General features: G+C 40.2%; 1 protein-coding gene across 1 annotated transcript in view; it reads left to right on the plus strand.

Annotated features, from left to right (window-relative positions):
- The window catches only part of F2R (coagulation factor II thrombin receptor), a 20,646-nt gene extending 9,814 nt beyond the window's left edge, over positions 1 to 10,832 (plus strand). The window contains exon 2 of the mRNA XM_007105497.4: positions 7,387 to 10,832. Coding sequence (XP_007105559.1) covers positions 7,387 to 8,582 — 1,196 coding nt within the window. The 3' untranslated portion in view covers positions 8,583 to 10,832. The remainder of the gene's footprint in view (positions 1 to 7,386) is intronic.
- The last annotated feature ends 1,301 nt before the right edge of the window (positions 10,833 to 12,133 follow it).

Genomic DNA, 12,133 nt, shown 5'->3' on the forward strand with positions numbered 1-12,133 from the left:
TTGCCTTATGTATTGAGGTGCTCCTATGTTGGGTGCATATATATTTATAATTGTTATATCTTCTTCTTGGATTGATCCCTTGATCATTATGTAGTGTCCTTCCTTGTCTCTTGTAACATTCTTTATTTTAAAGTCTATTTTATTGGATATGAGTATTGCTACTCCAATTTTCTTTTGATTTCCATTTGCATGGAATATCTTTTTCCATCCCCTCACTTTCATATGTATGTGTCTGTATGTGTCCCTAAGTCTGAAGTGGGTCTCTTGTAGACAGCATATACATGGGTCTTGTTTTTGTATCCATTCAGCAAGCCTGTGTCTTTTGGTTGGAGCATTTAATCCAGTCACGTTTAAGGTAATTATCGATATGTATGTTCCTATGATCATTTCCTTAATTGTTTTGGGTTTGTTTTTGTAGGTCCTTTTCTTCTCTTGTGTTTCCCACTTAGAGAAGTTCCTTTAGCATTTGTGAAGAGCTGATTTGGTGGTGCTGAATTTTCTTCACTTTTGCTTGTCTGTAAAACTTTTGATTTCTCCATCCAATCTGAATGAGATCCTTGCCAGGTAGAATAATCTTGGTTGTAGGTTCTTCCGTTTCATCACTTTAAGTGCATCATGCCACTCCCTTCTGACTTGTAGAGTTTCTGCTGAGAAATCAGCTGTTAACCTTATGGGAGTTCCCTTGTATGTTATTTGTTGTTTTTCCCTTGCTGCTTTCAATAATTTTTCTTTGTCTTTAATTTTTGCCAATTTGATTACTATGTGTCTCGGCGTGTTTCTCCTAGGGTTCATCCTGTATGGGACTCGGACTTGGGTGGCTATTTCCTTTCCCATGTTAGGGAAGTTTTCTACTATAATCTCTTCAAATATTTTCTCTGGTCCTTTCTCTCTCTCTTCTCCTTCTGAGACCCCTATAATGCGAATGTTGTTGCTTTTAATGTTGTCCCAGAGGTCTCTTAGGTTGTCTTCTTTTCATTCTTTTTTTCTTTATTCCGTTCCCTGCTGTGAATTCCACCATTCTGTCTTCCAGGTCACTTATCCGTTCTTCTGCCTCAGTTATTCTGCTATTGATTCCTTCTAGTGTAGTTTTCATTTCAGTTATTGTATTGTTCATCTCTGTTTGTTTGTTCTTTAATTCTTCTAGGTCTTTGTTAAACATTTCTTGCATCTTCTCGATCTTTGCCTCCATTCTTTTTCCAAGGTCCTGGATCATCTTCACTATCATTATTGTGAATTCTTTTTCTGGAAGGTTGCCTATCTCCACTTCATTTAGTTGTTTTTCTGGGGTTTTATCTTGTTCCTTCATCTGGTACATAGCCCTCTGCCTTTTCATCTTGTCTATCTTTCTGTGAATGTGGTTTTTGTTCCACAGGCTGCAGGATTGTAATTCTTCTTGCTTCTGCTGTCTCCCTTCTAGTGGATCTGTTGTCCTTAGTTTTTAGTGGCAAGTAAATGTGCATAAAATATTTGCTTTTCTTTTTCTTCTTCTTTTTTTTTTTTTTTTACTTTTCATTATGGAAATTTTCAAACATACCAAAAGTGGACAGTGTAATTCCCCCTATATTTTGTTTTATCTGTACCCTCACTTTCCTCCTCCCCAAATGGACAATTTTAAAGCAAATCCCAGACATTGTATCATTTCATCCATAAATGCATCACTGTTTATCCTTAGAAATAAGAACTCTTTTCTTCACATAACCACAATACCATTATAACACCTAAAAAAATGGACAATTTCTTAATATCATGTACTATTCAGTTGGTGTTCACATTTTACTGATTTTCTCATAAATGCTTTTTACAGTTGGTTTATTTGAATTAGGATCAAATGAGGCCCACTGTTGCATTAGGTAGATGTGTCTCTTAAATCTTTTAGTCTGTAATGGTTTTCCCTGTCCTCTTTTTTCAAGGCTATTTGTCAGAGAAACAGCGTCGTTCGTCTTCTAAACTTTTCTACATACTGGATTTGGCCAGCTGCATCTTGTAGGGGTGTTCAACATGCCCTTCTGTCCTCTGTGTTTTCTGTAATGTGGTCCATCTGGAGGCTTAACCTGATCCAAGTTTGTTTTCCTGCAAGACTACCTGAGCAGTGGTGCTGTGTACACATCTGTGTTTCATTACCTGAAGATTGTCTCTCTTGAGATTTTAAGGTTACTCATTGGACTCAGGTGTTGTCAGGTGATCCCATTGTTAGAAAGTTCCCTATCACCTATCCTTTCACCTAACGTTTTTAGCAACAACTGATGATCATTGTACTAAATCTTATTTCACGAAGAGCTTTAAGATGCGTTTCTAAATCTGTTACTGTTTCTGTGTTTATGAGCTGGAATTATTTTATAAAATAGAATTTCCCTCATTGACTATTTGGTTTCCCTGAAATATTTTGTTTATAGAAAAGGCAAGATAAATGCTTGAATCTTGCCTTTGTTTACCAGTTTTCAGACTGGGTCCCCTCATTTCCTCCAAAAGTGACAAAAAAGGTTTTATTTTCCTTTGAGCATCATTATGAACTCATAGATCTTAACAAATATGACATGTTTCCAGTGTTTCCATTCATTTCCATCATTATTCTCTTAATTATTTTTGGCCAATTGGGAGCTCTCTTTGGATCGACTTCAGAGTCTTTCTGACCTGACCCTAATGTTCTTTGAAGACGTTCAAGACTCCTCTTGTGTTTTTCCTCCCCCCAGATCTGGAACCAGCCATTTCTTTAAGGAGCACTTCTTTTCATGGTGTGCGTTTGCATTTGAGACAGTGGAGTATTCCTGTAACGTTGCTGTTTTCTCCTTGGAGTTAGTATGTTTCCATCATTTTTCCATCATCCTCTTTATTTCTCTTTAACCTGTAGTGTTGAGTCATTCTGGAGAAATGCAGGGTACATCTCTCCTGCTCTGTGTGTGAATGTAGGCGAGGTCCTGGGACTTCTGCTTTCTTAATTCCCAAAAAGCATGAGCCCTATAGGCCAGTGCTCTGAGTCAGAACCAAGGCTGGAATGTTGTGGGAGGATGAAATGGTATAACTTCTAGGATCACATGGGACCTTGAGAGAGCATCTGGTCACCACTCTGCTTCCAAGGCCAAATCTCGTCAAAGTCAGAAAAAGCACTGTGCCTGACTAACTAATTTTTAAAAATCTTCAGAGTTAGAGTCCACATTTAAGCTCATTAGCAATACGCTATGTTCAACAACAAAATTACTGTAGAGCCATTTTAGAGAAACCTAAATTAAGTGAAACTTAGCAACAAGTATGAGAACCAATTTTAGGACCTGACTTAGTTTTGTTTTGTTTTTTTAAACCATAACTTAAGAATAAAAACACAGATGGGTTACAAGAGCTTTTTGTATGCTGACAGGCACTTTCTCCTTGACCTATGAGTTGGGCTAGGACTAAAGGAAAAGCAAGATACCCAAACTCAAATTTCAACCTAAGGGGCTTGGGCTAGTTGGATTTATCTAGTCACCTGGAATTGGTTTTTTTCTTTCTTTGATGTTGGTATATAGTTAAACAAACAAACAAAATTTGCTGACATTCTGTAATCCCATAAAAGCCAAAATATCAAACCTATGGTGGCAAGAAAAGGTGATACTTTAGGTAATGATATTTAATCAAGGGATTATGCATTCTTCCTGGGCTCCAACCTATAAAATGTCATGTTCCTGTGGGTATAATGTTTCTGTCATAAACACCATACTGCCCAAGAAGGCCTAGCCAGGGAAGAAATTTTTTAAACAAATGCTTATTCCCAAAGTACTAAATACAGAGTAAAGCCTAATGAGAGTTTAATTTTCAGACCAAGTGATGGCATCTAAGAGCTTAGTTATGAGTGTTCAGTAGTTTTCAAGAGGTGTCACTCCTCTAGGTCATGTCCTGATGCTCACGTGTGTGTGCACACATGTGTGCCTACACTTTTCTCCCTTCCATGCGTGACAGGAGTCCTCAGTCTGGCCAGGTCCCCAAAGCTACAGCAGAGAGTCATGTTGTTTTAAGGTTCCTGTGGGTCAGCGTTTTTGAGGACACATATCTTTGTGGCCTTAAAATGCCAGAACTCATTCATTCTTTTCTTCCGCTTCCCACACATTCTTGACCTTGAGGGTAGCCTCACTTCACACAGGGGCCGTTGTACCAGGGTCAGGCCCCCATGTGACTGGATCAAGATCCACAGAGTGAATTAGATGCTACGAAAGGGGAAGGAAGCGATACTTCGGGAAAAGGTTGCGAATTTGAAATTTGATTTACAGCTCTGAATACTGGGGCCCTGTACCTTACAGCTTCTTCATGTCCCTCATCATGTTGAAAAACCAAACACTGCTAAATGTTCAGGAAGGGAAGAGGAACAGATTCCATTTTAATTTAAAATGATTGAGAGTGAGCAAAAAACAAACCACATTGAAGTGATAGGGGAAGAATAATAATTTCTTACATTGATTAATTTTTGAAGTTTACAAAGTGAACTATATCCTATTTAACATGTGATGCTCCTGGCTGCCAGATTTGTAGGCCAGACAGGTATTGGATCCCATTTTAATGATTCTGAGACTGAGTTCAGAGCAGTTAAGTGACTCCTGGTAGAGCCAGTATTAGAATGCAAATCTGCGATTAAAAGCCAACTTAAGGTCCATACCTACCACATGTGGGGCAGGGTACTGGAGACTCAGAGTTAAATAGGGACAGTTTCCTACCCTTGGGGAACAATCTAGCTGTATATGTGTACTCAGAGGCTCATCACTGCAGATTTTTTTTTTAATTTTTATTGGAGTATAGTTGCTTTACAATGTTGTGTTAGTTTCTGCTGTACAGCAAAGTGAATCAGCTATATGTAAACATATATTCCCACTGTTTCGGATTTCCTTCCCATTTAGGTCACCACAGAGCACTGAGTAGAGTCCCCTGTGCTATACAGTAGGTTCTCATTAGTTATCTATTTTATACATAGTAGTGTATATATGTCAGTCCCAATCTCCCAATTCATCCCATCCCCGCCTTCCCCACTTGGTATTCATACATTTGTTCTTTACATCTGTGAAAATGATACAGATCATTGCAGATTTTTTGTTCTTCCCCTGTGACAGATCTGCCAGATCACCCCTTTACCCCCAGGGGACCCACTCATGCTCTTGCTGAGGTCATCTGACCTCAAGCTTTCACTACCAGGTCCTGTTCTACTGTGTATCGGTTGGTGCTACTCTAGGTTTGCTTTTCATTTTGGAAATAGATGCCAATTTATTGTATTTTATTTTCTAGTTCTAGAATTTCCATTGGTTGGTTTCGTTGCTGTTTTCTATTTTTTCATTCATTTCAATGAAATCTTTTTCTTCCCTTCATTGAGCATAGTTGCAACATACCCTTTAAAATCCTTATCTGCTAATTCCAACATCCAGGTCATCTTGGGATTGGTTTCCATTGATTGTCCTTTTCTCTTGAGACTGGGTCACACTTTCCTGATTCTCTTTATATTGAATGATTTTGAATTGTCTGCTGGACATTATCCTACTGTAAAGACTCAAGATTTGGTTTTATTTCTTCAAAGAATGTTGGTGTTTTTGCTTTAGCAGACAGTTAATTTGGTTGAACTCAAACTGCAAATGTTTCCTCTTGAGCAAGAAGTTCAAATAGCACTTCCATTCTTTTAACACATTATTGACCCGGGGATTTTTGCAGAAACTAACACCTCTGGCCAGAATACATCTCCAGTCAAAAATGTGTTAACTCTAGCAAAGCTGCTTCACATCTTCCTTGAGTGTGCAGGTTCTAGAGTCAACCCAAGCCTGGGGCAGAATTTCCACTGGAATTTGGTGCTCTCTCTATCCCTCTCTGAATTTTTCTTTTCTGGGATTCTCTCCTCACTTTCCAGTGATTGTAGTTGCCCTGAACTCTGTCCTCTGATTCTTCAGGCAATAGAGACTATGGGTTTTCTATCTGAGTTTCAGCCATCTTTTGTGGCACTGACTTTGGCCTTCTCTCAAGCTAAAAGCCACTGAAAACAAGAAACCCAGCAGTTGCCATCCTTTCTTTGAAGATCCATCCCTCCCCTCCCTGACATGACCCTGTGAACCTAAATAACTTCAGGTTATTGATTTGGGGGAGGAAAGGGATCCAGAGTTTGTAATTTTTTGTAATTTTTGTCTAGGGTCTGGTAGGACCTTACAGAAGCAGAACTATCTCTTCTATTGCATTATGCCTCTCTGTGTAAGTTTTTGTTTGCAGGAAGGTTCCACTACTGAAAAATAAAACTGAAAGCTTAAAAATCCACTGTACTTACCCAATTTCCAGCCAGTTTTCACTCCTCTAATATCACTTCTGAGTGACGTGTGTATCCAGCCTTTGTGGCCAATGCGTCCAGGGATAGAAACCTCATCCTTTTCCCTCTGTGGTTTCTCTCCCCGCTCCTCAGCCAAGGCCCAGCAAAGGCTCTCTGTCCAAGTCTCCTCAGTGACAGAATGTTAGCAAAGCTCCTGGGAAGGAAAGGCTGGTTGAGTTCCAGCAGCTAAGTGCTGCATTTCTTTGATGAACATTTCAAATGGATGTTTTTGGTGGAGGAGGGTAATAAAAGAAGGACATTTGCAACTGACTTCTGGTTGATACTCAAAAGAACCTGGTTGGCCTGGCCTTGGCCTGCATGCATGTGGCATTTTGGAACTGAGCTGAGGAAGGCCACTGGCCTAGGACATCTGCTGCTCCGCTGGCCCACTAAGGAAGGAGACAGGAAGATGACGGTGTGGGAGGTACCTTGTGGTTACATTAGACGATAACCTGAGACTGTGGCTTGGACCCAAATATGACGAGAGATTTGGAACATTCTACTGTGTAAACCAACTGAAGCTAGTAAAGGAAATCTACTGTCATGTGGATGACGGTCATGGAAATGGGTGCCCTCGGTCCTACTCAAGTTCACCTGTAGCTCCGTAACCTTTAAGATGTTCCCTCAACTTTCTTTGTGGATTTTTCCACAAGGAAGGATGGATTTCAAGGGATGGCCACAAGCTAAATGGAGAAAATGTATACATGCAGACATACGGACGAAAGAGACGTCACATAGCCTGGGAGTGATTTGTTTATATAGATGGTGGCTCGTATAGAAAAGAAGTCATGGCTCTTTTTTTTCACATCACGTCCTCAGCCTTTCCTGATGTCTGCAGATCTCCCAAAGTGTATCGTTCACCTCATTTCTCTGAGGAGCAGAGTTTGAAAAGGGTTTGCTGTGCCAGAACAAACTGTGGTACACTACTTTGAGTTAGCTAACTCCCTGATAAAGTCTGTGATCCCCTTGTGTATCACCTGCTCTTTACCACCCACTCTCCTAGGAAGAAAACAAAAAGCAAAAGTAAAGTGTACTCTCTCCTTGTCTCTTGTGTCTTTTTAATTCGTTTTAAAATTTTTACTTTACAGAGTCAGAAGCAACAAATGATACTCTGGGTCCCCGGACATTTTTTCTCAGGAATCCCAATGATATATTTGAACCAATCCCACTGAAGGAGGATGAGGACCAAAATGAAAGTGAATTCACAGAAGACAGATTAAGCTCCGGCAATAGAAGCAGTCCTCCTCAAAAATTACCCCCCGTGTTCATCTCAAAAGATGCCTCAGGATATCTGACCAGCACCTGGTTGACTGTCTTTATCCCCTCCGTCTACACCGGCGTGTTCCTCGTAAGCCTTCCTCTAAACATCATGGCCATCATCGTGTTCATCTTGAAGATGAAGATCAAGAAGCCCGCCGTGGTGTACATGCTGCACCTGGCCATGGCAGACGTGCTGTTTGTGTCTGTGCTCCCATTTAAGATCAGCTACTACTTTTCCGGAAGTGACTGGAGATTTGGGTCTGCCATGTGCCGCTTCATCACCGCTGCGTTCTACTGTAACATGTATGCCTCTGTCATGCTCATGACAGTCATCAGCATTGACCGGTTCCTGGCTGTGGTATACCCCATGCAATCGCTCTCCTGGCGTACTCTGGGGAGGGCTTCCTTTACCTGTCTGGCCATCTGGGCCATGGCCATCGCGGGGGTGGTACCTCTGCTTCTCAAGGAGCAGACCACCCAGGTTCCGGGGCTCAACATAACCACCTGTCACGATGTGCTCAACCAAACGCTGCTCGAAGGCTACTACTCATATTACTTCTCGGCCTTCTCTGCCATCTTCTTTTTTGTGCCGTTGATCATTTCCACAGTCTGTTACGTGTCTATCATCCGATCTCTTAGCTCTTCCACGGTTGCCAACCAGAGCAAGAAGTCCCGGGCTTTGTTCTTGTCAGCTGCTGTTTTCTGCATCTTCATCCTTTGCTTTGGACCCACAAACGTCCTGCTGAGTCTACATTATGCATTCCTTTCCCATAATTCCATGACAGAGGCTGCCTACTTTGCCTACCTCCTGTGTGTCTGTGTCAGCAGCATAAGCTGTTGCATTGACCCCTTGATTTACTACTATGCTTCCTCTGAGTGCCAGAGGTACCTCTACAGTATCTTATGCTGCAAAGAAAGTTCAGATCCCAGCAGTTATAACAGCAGCGGTCAGCTGATGGCAAGTAAAATGGACACCTGCTCTAGTAACCTGAATAGCAGCGTATACAAAAAGCTGTTAACTTAGGAAAAGGGACAGACAGTGAGTTAAAAAGAAAATGTTAAAAAAGCAAATAACCTGAGGATTCTACTTAGTCCCTGACAAAAAAGTATTTACTTTACCATCTAAAACAACAAATGTATGATTTACATGCCTCCTTATGAGAGCCATTAAGCATATATATTTGTTAGTTACAGGAAAAAAAATAACAGGAATAGAAAACAATGTTATTACAAGAGAGTGTTACAACAAGAACTGAAATGTCACTTTTTTCATAAATGTACGTGATTTGTTGTAGATATATGTGTGTGTGTATGTGTATTTATACACATATACTTGTATCACTTGCAGTGCAGTATAGAATAGGCACTTTGAAACCCTCTCTTTTCTTCACCAGAGATTATGGAAGTAAACTCTGATTCTCTGATTTCATATGCAAAGTTTAGGTTGGAGTTTAGCCCTGAACATCTGAAGAAGTCCGTCAATAGTGAGGGATTCTACAGTTTGGACTTATACAGCTTTTGCCAATAAGTGTGTTTTGAAATTGTCCAACAGCAATGTTTAAGTTATTGAGGGAGGAGACTTAGTACTATCTGTGTGTAGAGAAAGTTCTGCTGTTTTTCATGTTAAACGTATCAAAGTTTGAATTCTAAAAATTATTAAAACAGATAATATGGGTAGCATTTTTGCTGTTTTACACGCCGTGTGTGTAAACGAAGAATGAGCAGAGGTCCCACCAGTGACCTGAGGTTGGCTTTCAAAGCACCCTGCCCCCAGATGAAGGACTCCAAGCAGTAGGTACAAGACAGGGCCAGTTCAGAGAGCAAAGGGATCAGGACCACCATGTTTGCTGTCTCCTGCTGGGATTCCCTCAAGGATTGGCCATGAGTGTATCATGCTTATTAGAAGTTGGCGAAGTAGGATGTGCTATCCCAAGAGATAATGAATATAAAAGACTGCCCATTTTAAGAATGGAGAAAGAAGGCATGTTCACTTCTAGCAGTTATGCTGCAAGGACCATTCCCAGATGGAAACACCTATATAGCAAACATGGACACCCATCGTGTGCTCTGAGCACTCTAATGGGTGCTGGGCAAATAAAGTTGAGTCAGACTGAAACCTGCTCTCAAGAATAACAAAGTGGGCCGATACACAGGGTGGGACTTGTGAAAGAAATACATCATTACGTAAAGAAGTGCTTTTAGCCAGATGTCACCAAGCAAGTTCCACATAAGCCTGGCAGGTAAAGAACTTTGAACATTTGGGTTACTTCTTCCTGTGGTTATAACTTGAGATAAACATAATATAGTACAGGAAGCGTGTTTTAAAAAATAACTCCTTCAGTAACAGATTATGAAATGTTTTATTACAATGTTATTCAAGCAAGATAAAAATTATAAATTCTGTACGTAATATGATCGCCAATCTGACTGTATCAACATGAAAACAAAGTTTTACATAAAAGAGATTGAAAAAAATAAACCAAAATGTCAACTAAGTATAAAAAAATATTAAGTCCTTCAGTCTGTCTTAATTGGACCCTATTTACAAATGTTTTGTTCAATAAATTACTCAAATCAGATTTTTTTTTTTTTTTTTTGCGGTATGCAGGCCTCTCACTATTGTGGTCTCTCCCGTTGCGGAGCACAGGCTCCGGACGCGCAGGCTCAGCAGCCATGGCTCACGGGCCCACCCGCTCCGCGGCATGTGGGATCTTCCCAGACCAGGGCACAAACCCATGTTCCCTGCATCGGCAGGCGGACTCTCAACCACTGCACCACCAGGGAAGCCCCTCAAGTCAAATTTTTAAAACATTAATTATGTCAGTCGGATTAGAAATGGCAGAAGAAAATGGAATTGACTTTGAAATCCAGGAAAATTATTCTGTATTTTCCATTCACTTTTCTTAAGAGTTAATGAGTTGATTTTACAAGCTATGATTAGTATCAAGTACAGAATATCCTCATGTATTTGAGAAAGTAATTTGAAAATTAGGTTGAATTATATCTTTTTTTCCTTATGAAAAAATGTTGGCATTTTAAACAAACAAAAAGAGTAGAAAGTTGTAAGGCAAGTACTTCCCTATTTAAAAGAGCAAATTGTTTCCAAATGCCATAGAATGATTTACATAAAAGTATCTTGTAAGTAGAAGCTAACATTGTTTTTATTAATTTAGTTACAATATTCATTTTATCCAACTTAGTGGAGATATACTGTCATTGTTTATTCATTCTGTCTATATTAAAATACCTCTGACTTAATAAGACTCATTACTGTATTATCAGTATGTACTTATAAAATATTACATCACTGTTTTTATGTTCTTTTTAAAAAAATGTATGTAACCTCTATTAATAAACCTGAAAGTTTGCTTGCTATCTGTTTGGAATAAGATTTTATTGTATCTTTAGAGCCTCTCAGGAAGGCCAGTCTAAGGATTTAGCTGAACAGCGGTTAATGAAGAGGTGATTTGCAGAGGCATGGCCAGGGTTAAGGGAACCAAAAGAGCTGGTGAAGCACCCCAGGGACTAGCAATTAGGGAAAGCTGTTACCATCCCAGGCCTAAAACGAGTGGAGGAGGGAATACACAGACCTCCTCTCCCCCCACCCTCTGACTTGCTGGTGCCTCCCCATTGCTCCTGATTTTAACTTATCCCCAGAGGTCAAGGGAACCTGGGTGATGGAGCCCATAAAGGTCAGCTTCTTGGGGTGCAGAGAATGAAACTCGAAGAAAAAAAGAAGCACAATCTCTACCAAAGGCATTGGGTGATTAGATTTCTGTGTCTTTTTTTTTTAATCCCTTCTTAGGAAAATTCAAGGTTATATCACTGAGAACATGCTCAGATTCCTGTGTTATGAGCATCGTGGAGAGTCTGCAGTTGTTTTTTTTTTTTGATTGGAGAGTAGTTGATTTACAATGTTGTGTTTGCTTCAGGTGTACAGCAAAGTGAATCAGTTATACATATACATATATCCTCTTTATTTACTTACTTTAAAATTTTTTTTGGCCACACTGTGCGGCATGGGGGATCCTTAGTTCCCTGACCAGTTGTGTTTGCTTCAGGTGTACAGCAAAGTGAATCAGTTATACATATACATATATCTACTCTTTATTTACTTACTTTAAAATTTTTTTTGGCCACACTGTGCGGCATGGGGGATCCTTAGTTCCCTGACCAGGGCTCGAACCTGTGCCCACTGCAGTGGAAGCCCGCAGTCTTAACCACTGGACTGCCAGGGAAGTTCCTATTTTTTTTAGATTCTTTTCCCATATAGGCCATTACAGAGTATTGAGTAGAGTTCCCTGTGCTATACAGTAGGTCCTTATTAGTTACCTATTTTATATAGTAGTGTGTATATGTCCATCCCAATCTCCCAATTCATCCCACTTCCCCCACGTCCTCTGGTGACCATACGTTTGTTTTCTATATCTCTGAGTCTGCAGTTCTTTCCTAGTGAAGAGAGAAACAAATTAAATGTCAGAGGATACATATGTCAAAACTCAAGGAAGGGCCACCCTTGAGTGACAGTTCTTTGCCATCTAACACTACCTGGGGCAGAGTGAGGATGGGGAATTA

The sequence above is a fragment of the Physeter macrocephalus genome, chromosome 8 (assembly GCF_002837175.3).
Source record: "Physeter macrocephalus isolate SW-GA chromosome 8, ASM283717v5, whole genome shotgun sequence".
NCBI lineage: Eukaryota > Metazoa > Chordata > Mammalia > Artiodactyla > Physeteridae > Physeter > Physeter macrocephalus.